The sequence below is a fragment of the Labrus mixtus genome, chromosome 20 (genome assembly GCF_963584025.1).
Source record: "Labrus mixtus chromosome 20, fLabMix1.1, whole genome shotgun sequence".
In the NCBI taxonomy this organism is placed as follows: Eukaryota; Metazoa; Chordata; class Actinopteri; order Labriformes; family Labridae; genus Labrus; species Labrus mixtus.
In genome coordinates, this window is record NC_083631.1 from 5,691,434 (window position 1) to 5,718,641 (window position 27,208).

General features: G+C 42.0%; 4 protein-coding genes across 5 annotated transcripts; 1 reads left to right on the forward strand and 3 right to left on the reverse strand.

Annotated features, from left to right (window-relative positions):
- Nucleotides 1-1,557: 1,557 nt before the first annotated feature.
- Nucleotides 1,558-8,868, reverse strand: LOC132953978 (cytochrome b-c1 complex subunit 2, mitochondrial). The gene is made up of 14 exons (XM_061026386.1): nt 8,748-8,868; nt 6,670-6,771; nt 6,357-6,506; nt 6,050-6,114; nt 5,339-5,395; nt 5,114-5,238; nt 4,894-4,991; nt 4,706-4,763; nt 4,073-4,168; nt 3,776-3,975; nt 3,601-3,681; nt 3,413-3,489; nt 3,172-3,325; nt 1,558-1,883 (listed from the first exon to the last, which is right to left on the reverse strand). Exons 1-14 carry the CDS (start codon nt 8,778-8,780, stop codon nt 1,800-1,802), a joined length of 1,380 nt encoding a protein of 459 aa, XP_060882369.1. The 5' UTR covers nt 8,781-8,868; the 3' UTR covers nt 1,558-1,799.
- A 570-nt stretch (nt 8,869-9,438) lies between these two features.
- On the reverse strand, nt 9,439-17,411 carry si:ch211-256e16.3 (kelch-like protein 20). 2 transcript variants are annotated; one of them, XM_061026504.1, is made up of 12 exons: nt 17,276-17,411; nt 16,603-16,908; nt 16,379-16,513; nt 16,090-16,281; nt 14,125-14,268; nt 13,498-13,684; nt 13,089-13,235; nt 12,842-12,970; nt 11,894-12,070; nt 11,533-11,679; nt 11,269-11,434; nt 9,439-10,298 (listed from the first exon to the last, which is right to left on the reverse strand). In XM_061026504.1, the coding sequence occupies exons 2-12, from the start codon at nt 16,885-16,887 to the stop codon at nt 10,142-10,144; spliced, it is 1,866 nt and encodes a 621-aa protein (XP_060882487.1). In that variant the 5' UTR covers nt 16,888-16,908; nt 17,276-17,411; the 3' UTR covers nt 9,439-10,141. The 2 variants fall into 2 exon arrangements, with proteins under 2 accessions (XP_060882487.1, XP_060882488.1); XM_061026505.1 differs by having other exon boundaries at nt 17,158-17,365.
- A 1,066-nt stretch (nt 17,412-18,477) lies between these two features.
- Nucleotides 18,478-22,081, reverse strand: anks4b (ankyrin repeat and sterile alpha motif domain containing 4B). Its single transcript, XM_061026837.1, has 2 exons — nt 21,793-22,081; nt 18,478-20,130 (listed from the first exon to the last, which is right to left on the reverse strand). Exons 1-2 carry the CDS (start codon nt 21,951-21,953, stop codon nt 18,993-18,995), a joined length of 1,299 nt encoding a protein of 432 aa, XP_060882820.1. The 5' UTR covers nt 21,954-22,081; the 3' UTR covers nt 18,478-18,992.
- Nucleotides 22,082-22,985: 904 nt separating this feature from the next.
- slc25a17l (solute carrier family 25 member 17-like) lies at nt 22,986-27,161 on the forward strand. Its single transcript, XM_061026839.1, has 9 exons — nt 22,986-23,380; nt 23,546-23,606; nt 24,253-24,319; nt 24,611-24,765; nt 25,021-25,137; nt 25,252-25,397; nt 25,731-25,826; nt 26,326-26,408; nt 26,510-27,161. The coding sequence occupies exons 1-9, from the start codon at nt 23,306-23,308 to the stop codon at nt 26,655-26,657; spliced, it is 948 nt and encodes a 315-aa protein (XP_060882822.1). The 5' UTR covers nt 22,986-23,305; the 3' UTR covers nt 26,658-27,161.
- The last annotated feature ends 47 nt before the right edge of the window (nt 27,162-27,208 follow it).

Genomic DNA, 27,208 nt, shown 5'->3' on the forward strand with positions numbered 1-27,208 from the left:
GGTCCGAATTCTTAAGAGTTTACTTCTAAATGTGGTAATAACGTGGACACCTATTATAAGAAGTGTAATGTTTTATTACTTAACAATAATATTGTTTACTATACGCTTACAGCATCAATGGTGACAAACTAAAACCTAATTTTAAGTTAGAAATCAGCAACAAAATATATAAAGTTCCTAAAAATATACAATATAACATATCTACCATTAAGACAACTTTTACTTTCGTCCGTCGTGTCTTGTCTTTGTGAGTGGTTGCCCCGACTTGAAGGAGCCCTATTTCTCCAGCCATATCGATACTTTTCCGATTATTCCAGCAGCCCCTGAATGCAAGGAGTGTCTTCACGTTCCGAAGCGAAGTGGGGGTTCGTTTTCTTCTCGCGATACTTCCCAAAATACGGGGGTCGCGTTGTCCTGAGTCGCCCTGATGTTTTTGCCCTTTTGCCCATTGTGGCAAGGGCAGAATCGGTGCAGACGGGATCCCGTGATGCGACACTTTACCACTGATTATCTCACTACCGTTACATGATGTAGATTATTTACATACCAAACACTCTCTGCAGGTCAGTATTTAGATATCATTTAGGAAATGTATCAAATTTTATTCAAAAGCAATATGATTTACAGGGCAGTAGAAATTGGTTTCTTATCCCCAAATTAAGCTTCGGAAATGTATTATTGAATTAAATCAACTCTAACTACAATAATATGTTTCATTCAAACTCCAAGGTCTAATAAACGACATTTCAGTGCAAAAGTCGTTTTATTACTCCGCTATATCTGACAGCTATTTCACACATTCCTACAGCTTAATATAGTATATAGGTTTATACATCTACTATATGCAATTTATATTGTAGACAGAATCACCTCCATCTGCAATATTTAAATGCTTCTTAATAAATCTGCGTTATTAGTCCATTAATTATAGCCTTGCATGTCACACTGTGCAGCTGATGCAAAAGGAAGTCCTTTAGTTGACATTTATGTGCATTTCTTGCTGCTATAACTCAAGTTAATGATTCTTTTTGAGCAAAAACAAGGTGGGTGTAGTCTAAATATAGCACCAACATTGTTTAGAAGGCAACTAATAATGTGTTTTTAGCTCCCCCTACTGGTTGATGAACAAAACAACATTATTCAAGCTCTAAAAATACCTGCAGCCTTCTTTTTTTTAGCACTTTGGTAAATGGCCTTGAGCTTGTATGGCGCTTTTCTAGTCTTCTGACTATTCAAAGCGCTTTTACACCGCAGGTCACACCTACACATTCACACAATGATGGCAGTGGTTGCTAAATCAAGTGACCATCAGTAACTAATCCCAGTCATACACATGCCTACGCCGCTGAAGCAAATCAGGGTTAAGTGTCTTGCCCAAGGACACATCATCGGACATGTTGCTACATGAGCTGGGGCTCAAACCCCCCGACCTTCCGGTTGAGGGACAACCGACTCTACCAACTGAGTCACAGCTGCCCACACTTTCTAACCTCACACTCCTGATGACAGCCCAAAACACCCCATTAATTTAAAAAAAAATACAAATCCAGGTGAAAATTATCTGTTATTATTGTCATTTCTTTAATTTACATAGATATACAGTTAAATGGACAAAAAATTGCATTATGGTTTTCCAGCTCCTTGTTGGTGCGTACAAGTATGGCAGGACAGACTACAAATGATTGGTGACATCAAATGAGGCTGTGGCTTTGAGGTCCTCTTTCCTTTCTTATTTTTTTTAAGCAGCCATACACAGCAGCATGCCCAAGTTAAAAATCACCCTTTCCTTAATTTATCTTTCATACTTCATCCACAAATGGCGTATTGATGAGGTGTCCACTAGCTGCCATCGTCTTCTTGGAGTCTACAAATTTCTTCGCAGCCTGTAAAGAGAGGACAGGGAGTTTATTTAATCATCAGTAAGAAAAAATAAACTCAAACACTAGATACTGTAGCTCCCTTCACTGCCATTAAATGATCTGCATTGATGATTGTTAGATCACTGTCAATGTTTCGGTAAGACATTGTACATACACATAGCTGTAGTGTTAAACTCTAACCAAAGAGTTTGTTCATCACTGCCACATCTTGGGTTCGACCTTAAGCCTACATATAATATGTAACAGCTTTAAGTAACAATTAGGCCTGCATGATATGAGTAAACATGCAAAAACCTTTTTAATACATGGGTTAGGGGTTAGGGTTAGATAAATAAATAAAGGCAGATTGGCTATAACTCACAGGTTGTGTCTACCTTTTGTTTCAACTCTTCATTGTTCCTATTTAATGAGTGTAGCTGAGAGCGAGCCTGAGATCCATCAGACATATCCATTATACTCAGACCTCCATCCGACAGATAAACTGTTTTAATGCTGAGTGAGGAGGCAATACTGGATTACACGGCACTATTTTCATATTTAGTGTGGTCACACACTGCGCAGCCCTAGTAACAATCTCAAAGATCTGTTTGGTTCTCTTTAGCAGCACATGTTTTAAATGTGGGTCTGTGCATTTTATTTGTCCTTCATCTATAGTCCTTTTGTCATCATCTACACCAGGAATCAGTTCATGCTACTGCACAGGCTTTCATCAGGGAGGGAGGGGGGGGTTACATTACTTTACTGTTTCTGTAACCTCATTTGTTGGTGGACAGTGACTACCAGCAGACATTCATTTAAATGGAAATATCAGTGATTACTAAGTAAGCTGAATTAATTGATTATTTTTTTGCCACTAGGGGGCAGCAGAACAAGCTCTAGCACAACATTGAAACATTTAAAGTTGTTATTAAGAAATTCCCACATTCAGCAAACATGAGGTCATGTAGGCATTCATTTGGAATCCCTTGATAATAAGAATACAATATTCAAATGTAAAGTTGTTCCACCATGTTTATGAGGAGGTTGCTTACTACATGACCATGACAGTAATGGCAGGTATTGTTTATTATGTTATGTCTGAACTTTTCCCCCCACTGAAAACAGAAGCCTACTAGTGCTAAAAATGAGATCAGTTTGACCAGAGACAGTTTCTCATTAAATTAAAGCAGCATCCATGATCATTAAGAAGAAGGGGAACAGAAAAGTGGACAGATAATCTCTGTGGGTTTGTCACTGCAAGCAACCTCTCAAGGTGTAAAATATATTCTGAAGCACCACAGAAGAAACTGACCTTGACCACATCATCATGAGTGACGGCATCGACAGCCTGGATAACAGAGTCAGGGAGCTGGTACGCTGCAGTGGCCAGAGCCTGAGCGCCGATCTCCTCCAGCAGGCTCTCAGAGCTCTCTATAGACATCAGGTACTCGGTTTTCACGTGGTTCCTACATGGAGAAACAGACTGAAAGTCAATAACATGAAGGGAAACAAAAACCTGTCTGTATCCCTCTAACATAAATCCCTGAACTCACTTTGCTCTGGTGACGTCAGCGTCTGATACGTTTCCCTCGGCCACGGCTTGCACTTGAGCCATGGCGGCTTTGATCACCTACAGAAGACAACAACAAGCACAACATTCAGTGAAATGGATTGTTTGTATCTTTGCACATTTAAGAGATGCTTGTCAATTTGTCTAGGATGGAGTGAATTTTGCACGCACCTCTCCTGCAGAGCCGGCTTGCGCAATGGTATAGACGCCAAACAGGCCGGAGTCAGAATATGAGGCGTTGAAGGCTGTGGCCTGAAAGACAGCCAGAGAGAGAAAAACAAACTCAATACACTTCTCCACAATTAAAATATGGTTCTTTTTACTTCCTCTTTTGTTTTAAACTTACATCAAAAGGCTGTGTGGTAGCTTTAGCGATACCCTGGCTCAGTTTGCTGGTGATGTTGGCGCCTCTCTTTACGTGTGGACCAGCTCCCAGGATCCTTTGCAGCACGCTGAAGGCATTAGCTTCCGCACTACCCGACACACCACCCTCGCTGGCAATCAGGGCGTGGACCAAGTCGTCGTTGTTCTGCACCCGCAGCTCACCTACACAAAAACACCAACACAACATTAGCATCATGAAAAACGAGGCCGTGATGAATTTTTACAAGTGTGATGTTGCTTTTAAAAAGTCCAATTTTACCTCCACGGTACACAGCCTGAGCCACAGGAGCTCCAGCCCCACTGCGGGCACTCAGGAGCCCCTCCCCCACTTGCCTCAGGACCGAGTGCTGTACACCTGGACGCATAAATCAGACAAAACCAAAGTTAACTTACAGAGTACCTTCATGAACTAAAATAATAACACACATACTGGGGATTGAAACTATGAGCACAATATGTCATCATCCAGGCATGTCAACACTTTACAGTATCAAGACCAGAGATATACTAACTTTTTAACTTGGGTTTACGTGAACAAGTGGCATGAACATGACGAGACATGAATGTTATTTTTTATTATATTGGCTATGAGCTACGTGCGTTACCAAAGGATACCTCTAGAGGTCACTACAGAGACTTCTCATAAAGTGAAACTAAAGAGAAAGCAGTGCCAATATAGGAGGTAAGTAAGGTGGACAGAACACCGTCTGCACAGTCTCCACTCTGTCTCTGACATTTTCCTCCTTGCACGGACAAAACAGTCCCAGACTTGTTTCCATTTAGTTTAGCAGACTTGACTTCTAATGGATCTTATCTGTCACCAGCTAGTCTGACAGGCATATTGTCAGCTGTGTGAAGCTGTGAAGCAGTCAGAGCTCTAGTAAACACTCACCTAGTCCTACAAGAGCCATTCTGCCAGTGGTGAAGTTGTCTTCAACAAACGACTGCAGCTACAAGGGGAGGACAAGGAGGAGGAGTGTGAGAGGGACGCAGAAAAACTGACAAATAATGATTTAGACACTCAAGAGGAGAAACAAGTTATTACCATTAGAGAATGGGGGGGAAAAACACAGATCATACCTGGCTAGTGGAGATTTGACCGACCATGTAGTCAGGGCAGTACAGAGAGTTGGACAGGGCGTTTTTGTACGCTGCTTCATGCAACTTCTCAATTACACCTGCATGACGTTAAGAGGAAACACAATGATCTGTTTAGGTCACAGTGACAGTTGTTGTCTTTAGCTTTTCCACAGTGAGTACTCAGATAGAAAAGAGCTCAGCTGCTGTTCCGGGTACGAACCGATCTGAGGACACTGCTGAGCCAGAGCTTTGTCAATCTTCACCCGAGGCGTCAGGTCGGCCACTTCCCACGGCCGAAACGCCTGAGCTGATGTCACGTTCACCAGTTGCTCCAGTAATAAATCTCTAGACACACACACACATATATATACAAAGATACAGTTAGGTTAATGTAACAGACTGACTTGAAGAAATACACATTGAATATGAGCGCAGCAGCACTTACAGTTGATCTCTCAAACATTCTGCGGTGTAAACCATGGTCTCTCTCGATGATGTCACGCTGCAGATAAACAACAAGTTGGATCAATGTGGGTGGACTTCTGTTACAGGTATTCTCTTTAGTATTTACAGACAAGACTGTCTGAGTGTACATGTAGGGCTCGACATGAAAAGCTGATTGCACGTTTCACTGGCCCGCTCAGGTACGATGCTGCCTTCAAACTAAAAAAAGAGAACACATAATCATGATTCCTCACTGTTTTCCTGTAGTACGGGTGTTTTATCAGTGAGATCATCTTGTTAATTACTGACTCTGCATTAATGTTTCATTAGCGCCCGTGTGCCTGTATCATAGCTTAATAGGCAGCCACTGCTGACGGCTTTGCTGTTGTTACTCTTGCTAGGGCGCTCACTACACTCAGAAACAGACTGCAGGTTTTCTCTCATAAGCTTGTATGATGGTAAAATGTTTTTAAAATGAATTGAAACATGAATCAATGAATTAGAAAAAAGGTTTTAAACAAATTAGTTCTGAATCAGATCGGTTCATTTTTGTACTTTTCTGGTAAATTCTTGACTTTTATTATCTAAATTAAAAGTAATGTTCAGGGACCTGTGGTGACAGTGGTCAGGCCAGTTATCTTGAAAAGCCGGGCCAGTGGCAAATTTAACTGAATGTCAAGCCCTAACATGTGAAGAGAGTCTCCTCACTGACCTCAGGCTGCCCCCCAGTGCCTCCACACTGCGACAGATCTTGAAGCCAGACGAACTCTTGTTGGTCTGCAAAACAAAAACACACAAATGTACAAGATCCCCCAGTGTGTTTGTTTAAGAGAGAGCACAGAAGAAGTGTAGTGAAAGTTAGCTTTCCTTAATGCACCAGAATAAGCAGGCAAACAACGTCATTTGTAGCGTCATTTATGGCACTGTAAAAAGCTAAGAGAAGGTGCCACATACATTATCAATAAAGCAATCAAAGAAAGCTTGCAAGTTTTCCTGAACTCAAATTATTAGCAAATTACCAGGTTCGCTGCCAGTCGCAGTACGTGAGAGACGCCCTGGTTTTCCACAGTCTCAAAGCGACTACCGGCTTTCACAAAAACACCAACACTGGCAATGGGGGAGTAATTCTCCAGCGATGCGACCACCAGGCCGTTTGGGAGTTTGGACACCTGAAGCAGCAAAGAAAACGTTTTAATCAAACTGTGAGCAAATATCTTACTCATTTAACCATTCATATAACCGCTGCAATTAAAACGTTTTTTTATCAACTGAGTAATCGTTTACAGTTTGACGGTAGCCTACAGTTTCTGCGATGACAAGAGCAGCACTTACCTGGACATTTTGGGCAGGGAGAGGTGCAGCAGGCGGCGGTTTGCGCACTGAGAGCGGTTCGGTCAGGGCCTCGCTCCTCCTGGCGGCCGCATAGCAGCGTTTCTATTGGAAGTGTCGAAATCAAATATCAGACAAGTGACCCCTTAAGCAGCTGCTCATCTTTTTCATTCTGGTGGTAATGGGCTGAAGTACTCGCACTATACTTGACTTAACCTAACAGTGTGCCTGTGTGAAAGTGGTCCTACTTTAAAAAATTAAAACACAAGTATCCAGGTAAAGAGCTCATTGGAGAAGCGTAAACTTTCTTCCACTCACTCAAGGCTGGCATCAGGTTGAACATATCTTAATCCCACAAAGGTAAACAAGCCCTCAAGTTTCTTAGAACACCTGCTGTCCCTTACACATAGAGGCAACCTACAAGTGACAACGAGAGGTCACCAGATGGCCCTCAGGATCTCAAAGCACTAAATGATTTTTCTGTCTTGACACACAACACCTACATGCTAATTGTTGGTTTCTATTTATAAATTACTGGATAGTTAACATTTCCTGCACTGGGAAAGTTATTCACTTTAAAACAGAGCAAAATAATTGACTAATGGGTCGAGCTTTCACCACTTACAGACAAAAAGAAGTAACGCTAGACAAGGGGCTGAATGTTTTCTAACAAGGTTGAGCTGAAACTGATTGATTCAGCTCTGCAACTACCTTCTATGTCAGGGGTCTCCAACAGGTAGGTTTTCAGTAGCTTGCCTATAGGTTGACCGACTGTGTTAAAAATAAAAATCTGACGACGGTGAATGCACCTCTTCCCACTATTCATATATTTGGCCCATAAAAACAAGTATGAAGTACTAATGTTTTCTTGGACATTGATGTGAATTTAAGATTATTGATAAGCATTGGCTTATTGCAATTTCACACATGTACAAACAGCAGCTTAATTCAGCTGATGTCACATAATAAATGTGCAAGCAATTTGATGCAAGTAGCTCTTGCCCACTTTCATTTTTTGAAAGTAGCTCTCAGATGAAAAAAGGTTGGAGACCCCTGTTCTATGTGCTTTATCAATGATTAATGTTGGCTTAAATTCTCTAGCAAGAATAATGTTGTCATTAAAATGCCTGTGCAATTAGATTAATACGTTCATAAAATAAAAGCATAGCCCCATATCCATCACCCCCATCTGCGAGGTCTGACAACTTTTACTGCACAATGTTTAAAGAAATGAAACAAACTAAATTATCTTTTTTTATTTACAAACCAAGTCGACTGTGAAGTTGTCAAGGACTCACCGCACTTTTCTAATCTGTTAAAGTATTTGAATGTTCGTCATATTTTTATTTTTGTTCTTATGAAGCCACATTGTGGACAAGTTATATTAACTTCTCAAATATAAGTCCATGCTTAAATCTATTCCAGTTTGTGACACAAAATAATCCAGGTACATTTCTGTTAATCAACTTTTTTGAAAAAAGGTTTAAATTAGCATTAAATCAATGTGTAGGTGTCATGTAAACATGTCCATGTATGGCACACTGTCAGAAGGCCAATGTGTCCTCAAGTGACCCATGCACATTCAGTACATGGAGACCCCAAACACACTGCATATGTCCGGTTATCAAAACCTGGGAACACTGAGTAAAATACCAGAATTTCCCCCAGTAATTAACGTAGACAAAGGAGGAGGGTTGGTTTTCTTTCAAGACAAACTGCACGAAATATTTGAGTTCCTCGAGTGAGGAGATGACCTTCAGGTTACATCCAGCTGAGCACAGAAACACATGAAGCAACAACACAGAGGAAAGCTAAGCCACATACACAGTATTTTACAGCAAAGTACCTCTTAATATCACTCGGTACATGTTAATGATTCCGGGGATACTTCACTCGGCTGTAAAAACAGGGAAGCATAAACCTGCATTAGCTAGCCACCTAGCATGCTAACTAGCCGTCTGGCTAACTGGAGCCCCTTTGCGGTTTCTCTTTTAGAGCCGTTTCGAGAGCCAACAACCGGCAGAGGTTCACTCCTGTTGGTTACATGGTTCACATAAAACGAAGTACAGGCGGGGACTTACGGGGAGATTGTTCAGAGACCTGATTCCTCTCATGACTCCTCCAGACTCTCTCCTTCAGACAGATATGGCGGCGGGTTGACGTCTTACCCACAATGCACTGCGCCGCACACAACGATCAAAGATGAGTCAGGATGTCAAGATGAACTTCAACTATCTTTAAACACCACAGATGAGCATTGTCAACTTATTCCACTTGAAATAAGTGTGAGAGTGCTGAAGTGTATAATTAACTATGGGAAACTGTGTCAAAAGGTCAAAACACAGATTTGTTGTATTGCTTACAATAATGTCCAGATGCTTCCAGGCTTCTTCTTCTTAACATGCAACCATGACCCCTCCCAACACTGAAGTCCTACTGATTAAAAACATTGCAGGACTTCTTAAATAAAAAACTTTGATTAAATAAATAAATAAACATTGAGGTAATTATAACAGCTGCTGTTGCTAAGAAACCCTAATATTGCTGCTCAAAAATGTATATAGGTCATTTGTATTTCTTGGGTTTCCAGTTTTTCATAAAACATTTGCTATGTTATGTATTATTTTTAAGGTAACATTTTTACCACAATAATAAAATTAGTACTGTGATAACAATTTTAGGGCTTCAGGTCCCTCTCGAAATATTTTAACAATTCAGGTTTGTGTCGAAAATATTAGCTTTTAGTAAAAAGGATACAAAAAAAAAAAAAAATTCACATTAAGGAATTAAACATCTTTATTAGAACCTAACTCCATTTAAAAATCACTAAAATGCATGATGCACACTACATTACAAAAATATACTCAAACATATTACAGGTAGTGATAATCATTCAGAACTTATAAAGTTTAAATACAAAAAAAAACGGCACATTTAAGACACCTTTTTTCACAGGTAACCTTGAACATATTCACAAGACGATTCTTTGGCCCACAGAGCATCTTTTGATTGAGTGAAATGTTTCGTTGTTTCTTTTTAAGTTGTCACACCCCAATAAATACATCACATAATACATCATACAAAAATACAATACGTTGGCTGGGAGGATCTTCACAGATTCCAGGTGCTGGGACATTAAAACAGAACCCTGAACATGTTCACATCTTACAGAGAGTGGGTTTAGACTTCTGATTGAGTCCTTAATCAGTCTCTCACTGAGTCCACACTTTAGCTTCATGTACGACGCCTCCTTTGTCAACACGTGAAGGACGGAGTGAGCGAGCCTCCACGAGCAGTCACCAATTTAAAAACACTTTGCTCTTTGCAAACAGTAACAGCTCAAACACTGGGATGCCAATTCTAGGCTTCCCTCTGCAGATCGCTGTTCTCCGCAGCTCTGAGCGCTACAGTGCGCTTTTCCTCAAAGAGGGTGCAAATAAGATTTCTTCCGAAGGTTTCTTCCTGACTTGCTCGCTCAGTTGTCGATCAGCGTGTCGGGACAGCTGCTCATACAGATGTCCTTCCTCAGCTGGAGAGACACACAGCTGAGCCAGCTGCGACTGGTGGGCATCTCGCCGACGATCTCCCACGCGTCTGTTTCGTCACAGTACCTCTCTATGGTGTCATGATACCTGCAGGTGAAAGGTCATCGCCGTTTAAGAGTTGAAAAGTTGTATAAAACATTAGAGAAGAAGAGAGGGTGTTCATGTGTCTGTCCTCTGGTTTAAATCCACCGGGGTGGAATCAGGAACAAAAAGCGGCCTTTTGCACATTTCTCACATTCTTCTGGAAGATTAGCTCGTCGTTCATGTCACAATTAGGATGTGAAGATGTGAACAGGTGAACTTTGCAGAGTGTTTTATGCTACACATTTTTGATTCAGATGGCTAAGAAAGCATGTTATGGATAGTAAAAGACAATTCTGCATAAATCAAATAAATGATTGTGTTAGAAGTCAATAAACTGTAACTTCTGGGGAAAGGAGACATGCATATTTTATACATTTCCTTTTGTTTTCCGCTGTTCTGAAAACAATATATGGGTGATTGTTGTGTCTGCATTGGCCTCGAGTTAATCAAATCGCTGCATGTTTACATCTAAACCAGTCAAAGCACAAAAACTGTGTGTCAGATATGGTTCCTCTTGTGCTCGGATTAACAGACTTTGAATCAGTAGATTAAAAAAAAAAAAAAAAAAAAGTCCTGTAAACTGCATTCCTAGAACTACAATCATTCCAAGTTCCTGCAGTGTGAACACAAAGTGGAGAGCTGAGGTAGTCTAAAGGTTCTTAGTCAGTGTGAAAAGTATCTTTTGGTGTTTTTTTTAGCCAGAGGAACTTTTGCACACTACTGATTTTTTCCAATGAAGCTGTACTAAAGTTGTGGAGGCTGCGTTGTTTGCATTTGAACAGTCAGCCTCTCTGACCACAGAGTTCCTGGGAAGCTGTAAAGCTCTAAGGAATGTGTGTGTGGGGGGGGGGGGAGCTATGACAGATTAACTACATTTAGACCCTTATTCCAACTTTTAACATAAAAGTTACTTCCGAATGATCTTTTCATTCACAAGCAAGGTCTTTTTTTTTTCATATTAGTCCCTCCTCACCTGTCCCAGCCTTCTTCTCCTCCCAGGACGTAGATCTTCCCGTCCACCACAGCAGCACCGGGCCGGTAGCGTCGCTCCTTCATGGGGGCGCACATGGTCCACTGGTTGGTCTTGGGATTGTAGCACTCGACTTTATCCGTGTTCTCCGTCGAGGCGTGCCAGCCACCTGGGGAATATGTGTGAGTGACAGAACCAGAGACTTAACAGTGGGAGGAGTGGATTGCTGTGTTTCTCCATCATCTAGATCTGTGTGGTGTGGCGTACCGATGACGTAAAGCTTTCCCTTCAGTGTACAGGCGGCTGAACCGGAGCGAGCGATCTGCATGGGAGCCACCTCTGTCCATACAGATGTTTTAGGGTTGTACACCTGAGCGAGGTCCGTTCCATCGCCGTCCTCGAGAACTGCACCACCTTCACAAAAAAAAAAAACAAGTTCATTCAGTGTTTATATTGAATAGAAAAGTTAAAACGGGGGCGCCGTTAGTCTAGCGGTTATGTTGCGCGCCCCCATGTACGGAGATTATAGTCCCCATTGAAGCAGCCGTGGGTTTGAATCCGACCTCGGCCCTTTGCTGCACGACATCTCCACGGACAATAATGCATGTGGGAATTCTGCGTTTCCCACCTGTAACATAGAGCAGTCCGTCCAGGGCGACCACAGCAGGACTCGTGACGGCCATCTTGACAGACTCGGTGAACTGCCACGTGTTGGTGTGCGGGTTGTAGCACTCCACGGAGTCCAGGCGAGAGCGGCCCTCCCATCCTCCAACCGCGTACACGAAGCCGTCCAGCATGACCAGGCCTGAGGAGAGGGTGGGGGGGGGGGGGGGGGGGGGGGGGGGGGGGGGGGGGGGGAATCAAGACTCTTAAACACAACAACAGCTTCATGCCCTCTTTCAGTAAAGACAACTAGAGAATACAGGAGCCACTGCCAAATATTCATAACATGCTTTTAATGTTTATGGGATGACATGGAGGAGGAGGTATAACAGAAAAAAGTTTCAGCATCAAAAAAATTGAGAAATGTGTTAAATCAAAATAAATAAATAAACAATAAAAGGTATTCATTCAGATGCCTGCAGTGGAGAAGTTGATGTTCTGATTGGATTTCAAGTCTTAATGAATGAGCCGCTCCTATAAAGTGCTTTATATAAATTAACATTGGCATCATGTTTTGATGTTGAACTGAACTGATGCCGTCGTAGGCTCTTCTGGTGCGTTCAATTTTGCGTCCAGCAACTGGCTCAGACTGCAGGATACTCGGAAACCGATTCCCGACAATTGCAGGGTTGTTCCCGATTCAAGGCTGCACAGAACCAATTATCTTCCCATGAGTGGTATAAAGCTCCAATATTAAGGATTTTAAAATGTCTAAGAGTAAGCCATGAAAGGGTCCGGAGGAAGTCGTGTGACTACATTAACCTCAAGAGACAATGGAGGAGAGAAATAAGTGGCGGCTCTGGACAACATTTCTACCTTCATACAGCCCAACCGTTAATCTATGTGAGGCTTTGTTGTGACTGTTTTCAGTCCATGACCCATGCCTGGGTTCTAACACCAAGACTGCCCTCACCTAACTCAGAGCGAGCTACGTTCATCGGCGCCATCTCGAACCAGGAGTCGAAGCAGGGGTCGTAGCGCCACATCTCCCTGCTGGCTGACCCGTCAGGAAACTCTCCTCCTGCCAGGTACAGAGTGGAGTCTGCGGGGAGACGGACAGGAGGGTTGTTTTTTTTAAACAAGAGAACACAATATGAAGAGCCGCTGTGTCGTCACTTTTTCCCCCCCCATCAGAAACGTCAAGTGCGTTTTCTCCTCACCCGACACGACCAGCCCGTGTTTGCTCACAGCGAACGGGAGGCACGCCAGATTCTTCCACTCATTGGTCACCGGGTTGAAGCTCTCGACGCTGCGCAGCACCACTTTGTCATCCTCCCCGCCAACCGTCACTATCACCTCAGCTGTCCCTGTTGCCGTGGTAACAGGAGGAGAAGCATATTGGAACAGATACAATGCAGTGGTGTGTTACAGCGACTTCAGGTGAACCTCATTTCTGCATTTAGAATGTCGTCCACAAAAAGGCTCGGAGGGGAAAATGAAGACAATCTCAATTTCTCAGTTTGAGTATATTTGAAGGTATTGTTATTTTTCATGTACAGTCTGAAACCTCCAACCTGTGTGATCGATGCTCAGTGTTGTGTGAGTGTAAAAAGGTGTGTCTGCACTCACCTGTGGACCTGCGTGGCCTCGCTCTCGGGCAGTAGAGCTCCCCGCGGCGGTCCTTCAGCAGCAGGTAGTCCTTGGCCTCGGAGATGAGCCTCTGGCAGCTCAGGTTCTCCTTCACCACATCCAGGGACTCGATGACATCGTGCAGGTAGTAAGGGCTGATCAGAGGCAGCCGGATGTGTTCGAGGACCTTCAAACGGAAGAAGAGAAACCTGATGAACTGTAACTTCACTACAGCTAAATATGGATCCTTTAAAAAAAGGTAGAGCTCAAAATTATTTGACATGCAGGAAAATTATGTTTTGACCTTTCAGAGAAGTTAGGATAACTCTGCAGAACAACACTGAACAGAAAAAGAAGGGTTCTTTTACATGGGGGCCCAGCGTCTAATTGAGTGACAGTGTTGGCATGTGGCACGTGATTTATGAAAGCCATAAACACTAACAGCTGCTGAGTTGACGGTTCTTTTACGCCGCTCAGTCAGCCTCAAACACGTGCTCGTCTCCGGGGTGTGTTTAGGATATCAGTCGTGAGCGGACAGAGTGAAAACCGCGTGTTTTAGTCACCACATTTCTAGCAGGATGCAAAGCAGAAGCACCCACGCTCGTGTGAAAATCGACTGATGAGTACCTTTTCAAAGCTCTGTTTGCGAGAGGAACATTTATTCAACCACAGCATGGCCGCCTCAAACACCACCTCCTCTTTGAGCACGTTCAGATGGTCACTGGCGAGGATCTCTGTCAGCTTGTCGACACACAGAGACAGGAACTCCTCCTGGAGGGAAATACAAAAACAACAAAGAAACACTTGAAAAGAATGAAGCGCGAGGGACATCTGCTCAGCCTGATCTCTAAACAAACACACTGACCTCTGTTCATTATTTGTCAGAATAACCAGAAACAAATTACCGATCCAGAAACCTCGCAAAACTGCCAAAGCATGTCAGAACAACGAGTGAAATATTTGGTACACAATGAGCAGTGTTAATCTCACATCACACAGTAACACGTCTGAGAAAAGTTTTTCAAAAGAAAGCCTTAAAAACACATTTTCACATTCACATTAATACAACACGTATTGGTTGTGTCTTTTTTGTGTTTGATTGCTATGTGAAGTCTGTGGTGTGCTTTTAAAAAAATGTGATTTCTGCCTCTTATTCATGATTGTTGAGACAACTATTTCCCTCTTGTGTTCCTATCATCAATGTAAAACACATTCAGCTTACCTGTAATGAAATGTGCTTCATAAATTAACCCTCTATTCTATTAAAAAACTTGTTTAAAAATAACATTTTTTTCCCCCCCAGTTATTTTATGTCTGCATATTTTTGTGATTTTGCTCATTTAGAATATGGAGGTTGTAACTGGTAGCTGCTGTGCACCCAATGTTCCCATTATGAATTAGAAAACATATTAATAAACAGTATGTTAAAGGAATATTTTGGTGGTTTTAGTCAATGAACTGGTGCAATGATAAACCTGCAACAAATTTGTATTCATCACAAAAGCAGAAAAAAGGGACACATCTGTTTGTTTATGTGCTGTTTTAACCCTTTAAGCACTGAATTAGTCTTGTTTTTATTGTTTTCACATAATGACTTAAAGCTCCTCAACATTCAAAAATAGGAGGAACAACTTCTAAACTCAGGAAATGGGACCATCAGAGGGGCGTGTGACTGCAGCGTGTGTCTCTGCAGGAGTTAATCACTGGTATGAATGCTGACAGGAAGGTGGATTATCTTTGTTAATCCCCTTTCACACATGAAACACACAACACTGCCCGTTTACGCTCTCCTGGGGAGGCGTTTACTGGGGGCACGTGCAGAGGCAGCGTTGTATGAACCTGATGACCGCGTTAAAGCTCCTGTGAAAAGTTTTTTTTTTTAACTCTCTATGAAACTGACTGGAATTAATACTGATGCCTCTTTATGACCCAAGAAGGCAAATGAGACTATAAGCAAGAAGTTTGATTATTCCCATACAGCTATTTTATATGGCGGTCACACCTGCTGCGTGGTAGGTGTCAGACCAGGCGATAAACAGCACCCAAAAAAAATTACACTTTTTTTAAAAACTTGCCATGCCAGGTTCATGATGAGTCACAAGTTAGTTAGTTAGACATTCAGAAAAAAGAAGGATGAGAGTGTTTATGTCAGAAAAACACTACTTACACATGTACAGGACAAGATCAGCAAAGAGATAAATGTTCCTGCTTTGTCCACAGGGGGCACCAAACTCAACGCAAAAGTTCCTCAGAGGAGCTTTAATGATGATTTCTCACTTTTTCTTATTATTTTTTTTCCAGTTGTTGACATTTAGCAACTCACCTTTCCACTCCTTTATAACTTTGAACTACAATTGAATTTGTCTGAAAGGTTCTTTATAAATAAAGTTTGATTTCATATATCGGCTGATATGGGCGTGTCAACAAGATGACCCTTTGATTATTCTGATTTGAAGCGGTTCCATTGATAGCTCAAAAGATCTTGAGCTAGAGTGAATGTGAACATTTTGAAAAGCATTCTATTTTCTGTCTGAATCTTCATGTGGGTCTACGACATAAAAGACGGTATATCAATATGTTATCGCCTCTCACCTGCTGATACACGCTGCTGAAGTGCTCCAGGATATATCCCATGCTGCTGTTCTCCAGCCTCCTACAAGAATGGGCCTCGGCGAAGCAGTGAATCCCCACACAGTTCATCTCATCCATCTGACTCTCCATGAAACGACAGCAAGCCTCGCGCACGGCCATCACGTCCAGCAGGTTGGCTGCTGCCAGCAGAGCCTGCAACGGGTGAAAGTAAGTTATAACCACACACTTCTGGTCTTTAAGAGCGGTGGGGGTGGGAGAGGAAGGGAGGGGGGGGGGGGGGATCCTTTACCTGCACATTTGCTTTAGAGATGTAGACCTCTGATGTGTAGGCGTAGCTCACCAGCATGCCAATCATCTGAGGCTCAACTCCATTGATGGCAACCCGCTCCTGTTTGGACTCTATCAGGTCAGTGGAAAACATTGCCTGAGGAGACAAACGAGGAAACTATTTAAGCTGCACATGTGAATGTCTATCTTATGAACACGACCCCTAGACTGTTGTGTGATGTTTACCTGGAAGTAAGAGCTAAACGAGGCCAGCACAATGCGGTGGCAGGGGAACTCCTGTCCTCCACAGCACAGGGTCACATCACAGAAGGCGTTGTTGAGCCGCAGGCTGTTGAGGCCCTGCAGGACGGTGCTGGGGTGCCTGGTCTCCACAAACAGGTAGTCGTCTTTGGTCAGGGAGGCTGCAGGAGGGGCTGCAGCGGCGGTGCTGGAGTCCTCCGGGACCGGGAAGGTGACGTTGATCGTGGACGGTGACGGCAAACCGGCGTTGACAGCACTTATTTCAGCCATATCTCACTTGGTTAGGCAAGCCTTGGAGGAGGAGGAGGAGGAGGAGGAGGAGGAGGAGAGGTAGTGGAGGCAAAGCAGACAACAGTGTTAGGACTCTTTGACGTACACTGTCCGTGTTTGCTTACTACAGGTAACAATGGCGGATTTAAAACAACCTGGTCAAGCAATTCTATGAAGTTAGCCCCTTAAGCATCAAGTGGCAATCGCGATGGAGGTAATAAGACAGAGAGACGATCTGAGATTGTCTATTAGCTCCCTAATGAGGCTTACCTCCGGAGTAAGGGCTCGGCTGCTGTTTATCGACAAACACTGATCAGTCTTTAGAGGGGAACACCGTCAGACAGGTGCGATGAAACACTCAGGAGTTGTACCGGTGAAACATAATTACTTGCTCGACATAATCGTGACCAGTACGGTGCAAAAACACGCTCTCTCTCCCACATACAGTTTAGCGTCAAACGGTAAGGAGCAGCACTTTTTAACGCCCCTCCACGGAAGCCCCGCCCACCTCTGCGGCGAATGTAGAGAGCAGTTTGAGAGGTAACCCTGCTGGGGACTTCCGGGTTGGTCTCGGTTCTCGATCAGCGACGCGAATTGAATGGTTTAAAAATAATAATCATAATAATAACAACAATATTTTGATATGGCACTTTTTTAAACAAGGTTACAGTCTCATTTATACGACATTTGATTTTTATTTCGACTTTATTCTCGTAAATTTACGACTTTAATCTCGATTTTATTTTTTTTTATTTTTTTATTTTTTAACATGGCCCTAATTCTCCGTCGTACATTTAAGTGAGGGGGATCCAAAAAAAATGTATAAAAAAAGTTTTAGAAAAGGAAGTAAAGGACGAGTCAAATTCAGATACATATTAAATATAATTTCCTTTTGAAAGCATTGTAAAATAATGTGTTTAATTGCTAAAATGGGTACATGATATGAAACTAAATCACTGAATTTACACTGGATTACCAACAAGACATTAATTGATCATTTTTCTGCATTTTGGAAGCCGCATAACAAACTGAAAACAAAACAGGAGCACACTATTACCTTTCTACCACTTGCAGGGTATCTTACATTGGGCTGCTGTATAATCCTTCACAGGTGCCTGTTCATATATCCATGTGCTTTCATGAAAGCTCACATTATACATGTCCTATCTCAATAAATCAATGTGTAGCACAACCTGGAGTAAACACAATGTTTTGCTCCCTCTGTGTAAGTCTTGGTATATTAATGCATGTATGTGGATTCGTCTTGATGACTGTTTAACTGGAATGTATTTTAATTAATCACCAAATAACATGCTTTGATACAACTTGAATGTATCTATCTCATCAATGCTATGAACTCTGTGCTGTAACATAAGTGAGTGTATTCATTTATATGCGTGTGTTTCTTTATCTTCAGCAAGTTGGTAAGAATACCTGTTTAAAATAATACACATTTTTGATGGACCCAATTCTTTGTCCCCACGTGGAAGATGGGTCCCCATAGCGCGATTGTTCGACCAGACTCATGTCCCCACAATGCATGAATACAAGTAGGCACATACACACATACTCATACAAGCAGAAGAGACATCATTTTGCAGACAATATATTTATTGTATTTATTTAACAATTATGTTGAAAACAGTCCAAGAAGTTTAAATAAACATAAAACATAAACATAAAAGATCCTGTAAGCTAATTTATGGAGAGACAGTCACCAGTTCTGTACATGTTTTATTTACATGTTAATTTTGTCGATTTAAAATCAAGTTACAGGCCACAAGTCACTCTTTTTTCTTCTGGATTATATATATATATATTTCAATCTTTTTTAAACTAAATGTGTGGAGTCTGTTGTTGATATTTTAGCCCTTGAAACTGAAACTCAATTTCTAATCGATTATAACAAAGACAGTATAAACAGAGCCAAGCAGAATCTCATTCCATCTATATGTATGATTATGACAAATTGTGGTCATTATTTGCGAAGAAAGACGTTTGCAAAATGATCTTCAACAGAATATCAATCTATTGGCTGTTTTTACAAAAGGCATACACTCGTTTTTAAGTTCTATGATCATAAATCTCTGTTCATGTTTTTCAGATTATAAGCAGCTGTCCTTCATTATGCCAGGGTTTTCAAGAGCGCTCTTCCTGTGAGCGGCAGCCTCCAAGATCTTCTTCCTTGGTCCCAGCTGGATGCGAATGCCTTTCAGGTCATCATCGGAGCAGAGCATCAGCGCCTCCAGGTCCAGGTGCTCTTTGCTGAATGCAGGAGCAAACTCTGGCAACGAGATGGACGACAAGAATGCGTCCAAAGGAGAGGTTTCCTCATCTTCGTCATCATCCAGTCCCAGATCTTCTTGGTCCCAGGGCAGCTCAGCATCATCATTCCCACCTAGGCCAGTGGTATCGTCTTCTGCATCGAATAAGTCGTTCTGAACGAGGAAACCAAGATTTTCATTGGTTCCACCAGGGATGTCGTCTGACTCCAGCCCCATCTTCTTCATAAAAATCAGACCTCCGAGTCCTGGCCGGTTGAAGATGGACTGTTTGACTTGGCCAGGTTCTTCGTTGTCATCATAGTCTTCGAAGCCTGTCATTCCTTCGTCATCCATCATGTCCTCTTCCTGCTCATGGAAGACATCCAGAAACTCTGGCTTTTCAGAGGCTCCCCCCTCCTGTTTGAGGAAAATGACATTTCGGTCTCCTCCCGATCTCTGCAGGGTGCCTTTATCTTTCTTCCCCATCTTCTTCTGCAGTGTGCCTTTAACCCTGGCTGTAAGAGAGCCAGACTTATCAGCAGCTATAAGCTTGGAGAACTGCTCATTGACGCTGTTTATGGTGCCACCGTTTGAGAACCCTGATGCCATGCTGGCCTCTGAAGCAGACCCAGTATTTCCTGCTCCTCGTTGGATTTTATCCATCTTGCTCTGGTGCCTCTTTTTCACCTTCTCGCAGAGTTTCACACGCTTCTCTGCTTCTTTGGTGGCCTCCTTCTTTAGGTTGGCCACCTTCTTTGGATTCTGGTTGGTCTGCTGTGAGGCAGAGGCGTCCAGGAAGCGCACACAGTCCATGCGGTCACGGGAGGCAGCCACATCCATGGCCGTGTGGAATTCATTGTCCAGAGCAAACAGATTGGCACCGAAGTTGACCAGAAAGCTGAGGATGTGCATGTGGCCGTTGCCTGCTGCAAGGTGAAGCGGTGTGTTTCCCCAGATGTCACTCCTGTTGGGGTCTCCTCTGTAAGACACAAAAGAGAGATTTGATTAAAGTCATGATCTGCAAAGTCCTATCGCTCAATTGACAATGATTCCTAACTAGAGTAACTATTACAAGCATGGTTCCAAAATGTAAAAGCACAATCATGAAACCATTTAGCAAAATGAAGCAATTGAATCCTAAGTTACTCTTGTTTCTCTTCATGACGTACATGTCTTTCGCCTTTTACGAAAGCCTTTATATTTTCAAAATCCAAACAAATTAATTGCAAACTTCTCAAAAAATGAGTTCATCAAAGTAGAAATTCATCAATACTGGAACATTTAGATTGTCCATCTTGTTTCTAAGTAGATATGCACCAACCTGATATTTAAATGTCCCTCTTGTTTTCACAACTTAATATTTAACAGATATTTTGTAACATGATACTCCAATAACAAAAAAAACCCCTCATGTCAAGAAAATGACCTCGTAAAGAAAATCTCACAGACCATGGTGATGCTCAGAAGAAATGATACTTTTTTAAAAACAATAGATAGCACTGGCAGAAGAGTTGAGATATAGTTTGAGCTATACTTTTTAATCAACTTCTTCCCTAGAGTTAGATGAAAAGATTGTTACCAGCCTGGTAGCTTAGCCTAGCTGAAAAACTGCGAACAGGGAAAAACACCTAGCCTGGCTCTGACGAAATGATATCAAAATCCACTTGAAGTCATCTCTTAAGTTCACCAGTGTACATGCTGACATCTGATTTGTTTCATCCAGGTGCAAAATGAAGTGTTGATTGTTGATTGATTGTTTTTTCTTGACAATTTCTGAATTGAAAAAGATTGAATGAGCGTTAGGAGTGATCTCAGGTGTAATTTGTAACCTTTGGAAAGGCAAACATAGGTTTTTTAAAATATTTGTAACTACAACTACGCCTGAATCTATGAAGTGAAATTATAAAGCTACAGATAAAAGTGAATTACATTATAACATGTCTGAGAATAATAAGTAAACTATTAAGACTTAAAGTCCTCCAGGGCCGTGCCTCTTTGTCACAGTCATAAAAGTCTTGATTGCTGTATTCTTGCAACAACTTGTCATAAACCCCAGCTCATGCTGACAATGAGCAAAGCGGAAATGTTTTAGATAACCCTGTCCACGTAAGTGAGGAGAACGATACACCCCACCAAATATCCTCAAACACCTTTCCTAAATCTAAGTTTTCAGTGCTACTGTCGTGCTACATATCAGCCTGTCTTTTGTTGTGTTGAATGATGGATGGAGGAGGGGGTGGTGGGGACAGATAAAGGGCTCTTTTGTTTGATGGGATGGATTGGCACAGTTATCGAGAGAAAGGAGTAGAGTGAAGTTTTAGCTCACACTATTATAGGGAGTGAGATTGAATCACTAATACATGTTGTTAAAAAACAAAAGTAATAAAGATGCGATGCTATGAAACTTGAGATCAGTTTGAAGGTGTTTTATATAAAATATTAAAGTAGAATAATGATTAACATGCGTATATGTCTGTCTTTTTATACAAGTAGTCAGACTGAAAGGATACCAAACAATTTACAGAAACTTTACAGCACTAAAGTAAAAGGGAGAAAGAGCTTGCCATACATCAAAGTTGTTTTCATTACTGGATAAACTATATGTGAGATGAAGCAAAGGAAACAGAAAGGATGGGCTTACTCTCTGCTGCATATGAGCTGAAGAGCATCAACATGTCCATGGAAAGCGGCCAGTAAAGTGGGAGTCATGCCATCCTCATCTGCAGTGTTCAGGTCCTTCCTTGTGGCCTCCTTTAAGAGGTCCAAGTATCCATCAATCGCTGCTTTGTGGTACCGAGACATCTCCTCAAAGAAAAAGAAAAAACAGAAAAAGGCCAAACAAATCTGTCTCTTTCCTCCACTTTTTCCTCCCTTCTTACACCAGAATCGCAGACCGCCGACCCGAGCAAACAAAGTAATCACTGGGCGGCAACATTTCAGCAGCTCAGGGCCATAAAACAAAAGCAAAGTCCAGGTCACTGCTGTCAGCGGCACAGTTTCCTCCGACATCAACGCTGCCCCAGATCATTACTAAATGAAGAATCGACACAGCAGTGATTTAGAACAAAAACCTGTATTAGTTTCTGCTACTTTATTGAAAGTCTGCTCTATTTATTTAATTAGAAAAAAGTCAGGTGTTTGTTTAACCATTTTGCAGCATTTCACTGAATACAATTCACTTAGCAGACACTTTAATCCAAAGCGACGCACATCAGAGATTAAGTACAACACTAATCCATTCATACACCGCCACTGAAGCAGTGGGAGCAATGCGGGGTTAAGTGTCTTGCCAAAGAACACATCGGACATGTTGCTCAGCTGGGGATTGAACCCTCGACCTTCCAGTTTTAGAGGTGACAACTCTACCAACTGAGCCACGGCCGAATAAAGATTCATTTGTATTTTCCCTAAAACAAACATCTAAAGTACTTTATCTTAATAATGAGCAATAATTAGATGTTGTACACGTGTTTAAGCAAATGTATACTTTTTTATCAGTTAAATGAGTTATTTTGGCCTTAATTAGATTAAGGCCTTAACTTAATTAGCCGTAGCTCTTTAATTCATTAATTAAATTATTAATTTTATTTAAATTGTCCTTTTAATATTACTCTTTTGAATATGCACCTATGCCATTGTATATGCATTTTGAAAAAAAAAAAGTCAGTGCCATGTTGTCTGCATCATGCATTTTTCATTATTTAAAAAAAACGTATTATAATTGCTTTTAATTTGAAATATCCATGTCTTCTCTTTTCTGTCCAGTAGGGGGGGCTGTGGTGTGTCTTTATTACACCAACAGAAGAAGAATGAAGAAAGTCGAGAACAACAATTTGGCAGAAGAAGAAGAAGAAGAAGAAGAAGAAGCTGTCAACCCGGCTCAACCAATGAATGGAGACTGGGAGGAAACATTGCTCGACAGTTTTCTTCCTACATTGATCTCTCTTTCTAAACGCCTTTGCTTTAGTAAATAGCATGAAGTAGAAGCCGGGTATGTTTTTTTAACCCCCCCCTCCATTGTTTCTTGAGCTTGTCAAACCAGACCGACCACCAGCTACCCCTCCTCTCGGCGGGTCGCTCCGAGGTTACTTTCGGGCGTTTGTTCCTGTTGTGTCTTTCTGGTTGTGGTCCGACCGGCGGGAGACGCTGCAGAGATGTCCGACAATGGTGGCACAGCTGTCGGCCTCCTGTCTTACGAGACGCTGGTTCATGCTGTGGCAGGTGCAATGGTGAGCAGAGCAGAAGTCACGATGAAGTGTGAGAGGGCTTGTCTGCTCTTATCTTACGAGACAATGATGTTCTGAAAACGAGGAGTGACGGAGCATTTTTGACACTTTATCTGGTGTTAATATTTGTCTTAATCAATCAGTGATGTGGATGTATTTTTCTTCCAGGGGAGTGTGACAGCGATGAGCGTTTTCTTCCCTTTGGACACAGCCAAAAGCAGACTGCAGGGTGAGGTGGAGGTCTTATCATCTTGACCAGAGGTTACATGATAGCAGCAGCTCTAAAAACAATTGATTAACTTTGATGTGTGAAGGTGTTCTTCATTATGGATGAAGTGTTACTGCATCTCAAAGCTGACCACACTGCAAGAGACACTTCAAGAGACAAACATAACAAGTAACATAGAGGACAAACAGGAGTAACAATCGAAACACTGAAACAATGAGATTGAAGGCGATACAGTTGAACATGATAGAGTTTATAAGGCTCACACTAATTCATTGTTGTGTTATTGGAGAACCTTATAAGAGGAGATAAAGAAGATAATGATAAGCAGCTGTAGAAAAAAACAAATAACAATGTTTGAAATGACAAAAGAACTTGCAATACACACATGCAATAACCCAAAGTTATTTCTAAAATCATTCTCAAGTGAAAGTGTTGTGTGTGTGATGTTTGTTTTCCTGCAATAATAATAATTATAATTCAAATAAGATTTTTATGCGCCACCTGTGGACAAAATGGTACCCTTTTTCAATCTTTGCCGATTTCATCTCGTACATGCGTTGACTGTTTTCTGATATAAATATTTGCTGTTCACAGACGTCTTCACTGACTTTTTTTTTTTTTTTTTTGCCACTTTTTGTATTTTCAGTGGATGAGAAGCGAAAGTCTAACTCGACCCCGGTCATTCTGGCGGAGATAGCAAAGGAAGAAGGCCTGTAAGTATGGATATGTGCCGTCCAATCACAGCACAGTCATAAACACGAGCTTCCTGTTTTTACTTTAAACACTCACTAAAGCACAACCAGTGTCGTTCTAATAGTCAGTAAAATGCATCTAAATAAAAGTCTTCATGGTCAGTTTTTCAACGTAACTGCTCATTAATAGGGTATGGGTCCATGATTGGCAGCTTCAGTACTAACCCCTAAACCTGCTCTCTCTTTAGGCTGATGATACACACACATGACTGAACGCTGACTTTCAAAATGACCCTCCTCCCTTTCTCCCAGTCTGTCTCTGTACAGAGGCTGGTTACCCGTCATCTCCAGTCTCTGCTGCTCCAACTTTGTCTACTTCTACACCTTTAACACGCTCAAGAGGCTGAATGCAGCGGGACAGATCAAGTCCAGACCTGGCAGAGACCTGCTCATGGGGGTCGCAGCAGGTAAATTAATGTACAGTGACGCTGACTGTAAATAATCAGTAACAATCAGTGTTGATCAATTAATCAAACATTTTCAGTTCTCGAAGAAATAAAAATAGAAAAGTAACAAATGTTCACATGTATGAGTTTCATTTGACAAATCTAGTTTTAGTTCTAGTTTGTGTAAGTTATAAAAACAGCAGCTTCTTTGAGCTAATGATCAAGACGATATGTTCAAAAAGAGTTTAGAGAGCTGACGTCCTGTTGTTCATGCAGGGGTGGTGAACGTGCTCCTGACCACGCCCATGTGGGTGGTCAACACCCGACTGAAGCTGCAGGGGGCCAAGTTCAGAAACGAAGACCTCCAGCAGACCCACTACAGAGGCATATTTGGTATGTGATATATTTATAGTTTTACACTCTCACAGTTCAGATGAGCTCTTCTTGTTTCCTCTCAGTTATCTAACCTTGCTGTGTCGGGGGGTGGGGGGGGGCTTTCCCTATCAGACGCTTTCTCACAGATCATATCCAAGGAGGGTCTAGGAACACTGTGGAACGGCACTCTGCCCTCCCTCATCCTCGTCCTCAACCCGGCTGTACAGTTCATGATTTACGAGGGCATGAAGAGGAGGGCGGGCAGAGGAGGGAAAAAGGTGAGGGGACTAAAGAAAGATATTATCGTGTAAAATATGATATTTCAAAATCTACACAAGTTCAGATCCAAGTCCATATCAAAAATGTTTCCTTCCAAAAGTGAGAAAGACAAACTTAAAGGTCTCATATTATCCTACTTTCTAACAGTTTTAATAAGTCTCAGAGCTCCCAAAACATGTGTTTGAAGTGTCTTGTTCTAAATCCACTCTGATCCTGACCCCTCTATTTCAGCTCTGCTCAGAACAGGCTGTTTCTGTGTCTGCAGCTTTAAATGCAAATGAGCTGTGTCTGACCACGCCCCCCCTCTCTGGAATCTTTGTCTCCTTCTACAGATTTCCTCAGCAGAGATCTTTCTCATTGGAGCCATCGCCAAGGCCATCGCCACCACAGCAACATATCCTCTTCAGACGGTCCAGGCCATCCTGAGGGTAAAAGACACTTTGTTACCCAAAGTTTCACCCTGTTTTTAAGTGTCTGAGATGTCACAACAGAGTAGTTCCTGTTAGAGGATCTGATGTAGGATATCAAGTATTTTGTATCGTTCAAAAAAATCTCCTTTTAAACCGAGCAGCAACCTCCGGTGTTGAAAATTGAAGCCGAGGCGGAAGTGCAAAAAAAACTGCATTCTTCGAGGGTCTGCTTGAGGCTGGCCCCAGGAGCCATGGAAGTCACACCTCATTTTAAAAGGCCCTTCTGACATTGTTGTGGTATTTCTTGTGGGATTTGGGATGTTTAGCTGTAGAATTTAGAAAATGTAAAATTTGTGCTTAAAGTATATTGAGTGGTCTAACATGTAACTAATGATCAAATCATCATATATCGCTGACCATGCAGATATTAGAGGTGAAGTTTATCTTCACACTCTTATATCAAACAATGATCGCACGTGAATAAATAAGGCGAACCTGCTGTGTGCTTCTCCAACAGTTCGGACAGTACAAAGGTGACGGCAAAGGCGGCGTTATCGGAAGCCTCTCGAGCATTTTCTCTCTGCTCATGGACAGAATCAGGTGAGTGAGGTCATGAACAGAAACATTCACTAACACAAAGAGCACGCTGTTGAGGATGTCGTGATTGCAGGTGACTGATAAACCTCTTCCCTCTCTAACAGGAGGTATGGGGCCCTTGGTTTGTACAAAGGCCTGGAGGCAAAGCTGCTGCAGACGGTGCTGACGGCTGCACTCATGTTTGTCGTGTATGAGAAGATCACGACTGCTACCTTCAAAGTCATGGGCCTGAACAAGAAACTGAAGCACTGAAGGAGTTGAGAACAGCACTAAGTACATTTGTCTTCAGCAGGTAAAAAAGAAAAGAGAATGCCACTTTGTTTGTGTCACAAGCGTTGACACAGCGTTAATAAGAGATGGGATTGGTGCCTTTAAATAGCCACAGATTCCCACACTCACCCCAAACATGCAGCAGAACCAGGTCAGCGTGTAATGCCTCTAATGCCCTGTTTTTTCTTAACCTTTTGTTTGGTTCTTTAAGTTCAGAGTGACCTTAATATTTATCCGCCGGGAATTCTGTGGAGATTGTCCCAAGCACCAGCTCTAAACTGGTTTGATTTTTGGAGGTAGAGGAAAGAAAATGTGTTTCACAGAGTCCAATGAGGCTGTGAAAATGTAATTAACCCTCATTTCAGCTGAAATCCCAGACATGTGAAGTTTGAAAGCAGAACTGAAGGGGCTCCATTTTGAATGAAATGGATAATATCGGAGGCAAATTAATATAGGAGTTCTTTAAATTTGAACTAATGTTGTAACTCTTATGGAGAATTTAAAACCAGTTGCTTTGGGAGAGAATAAAAACT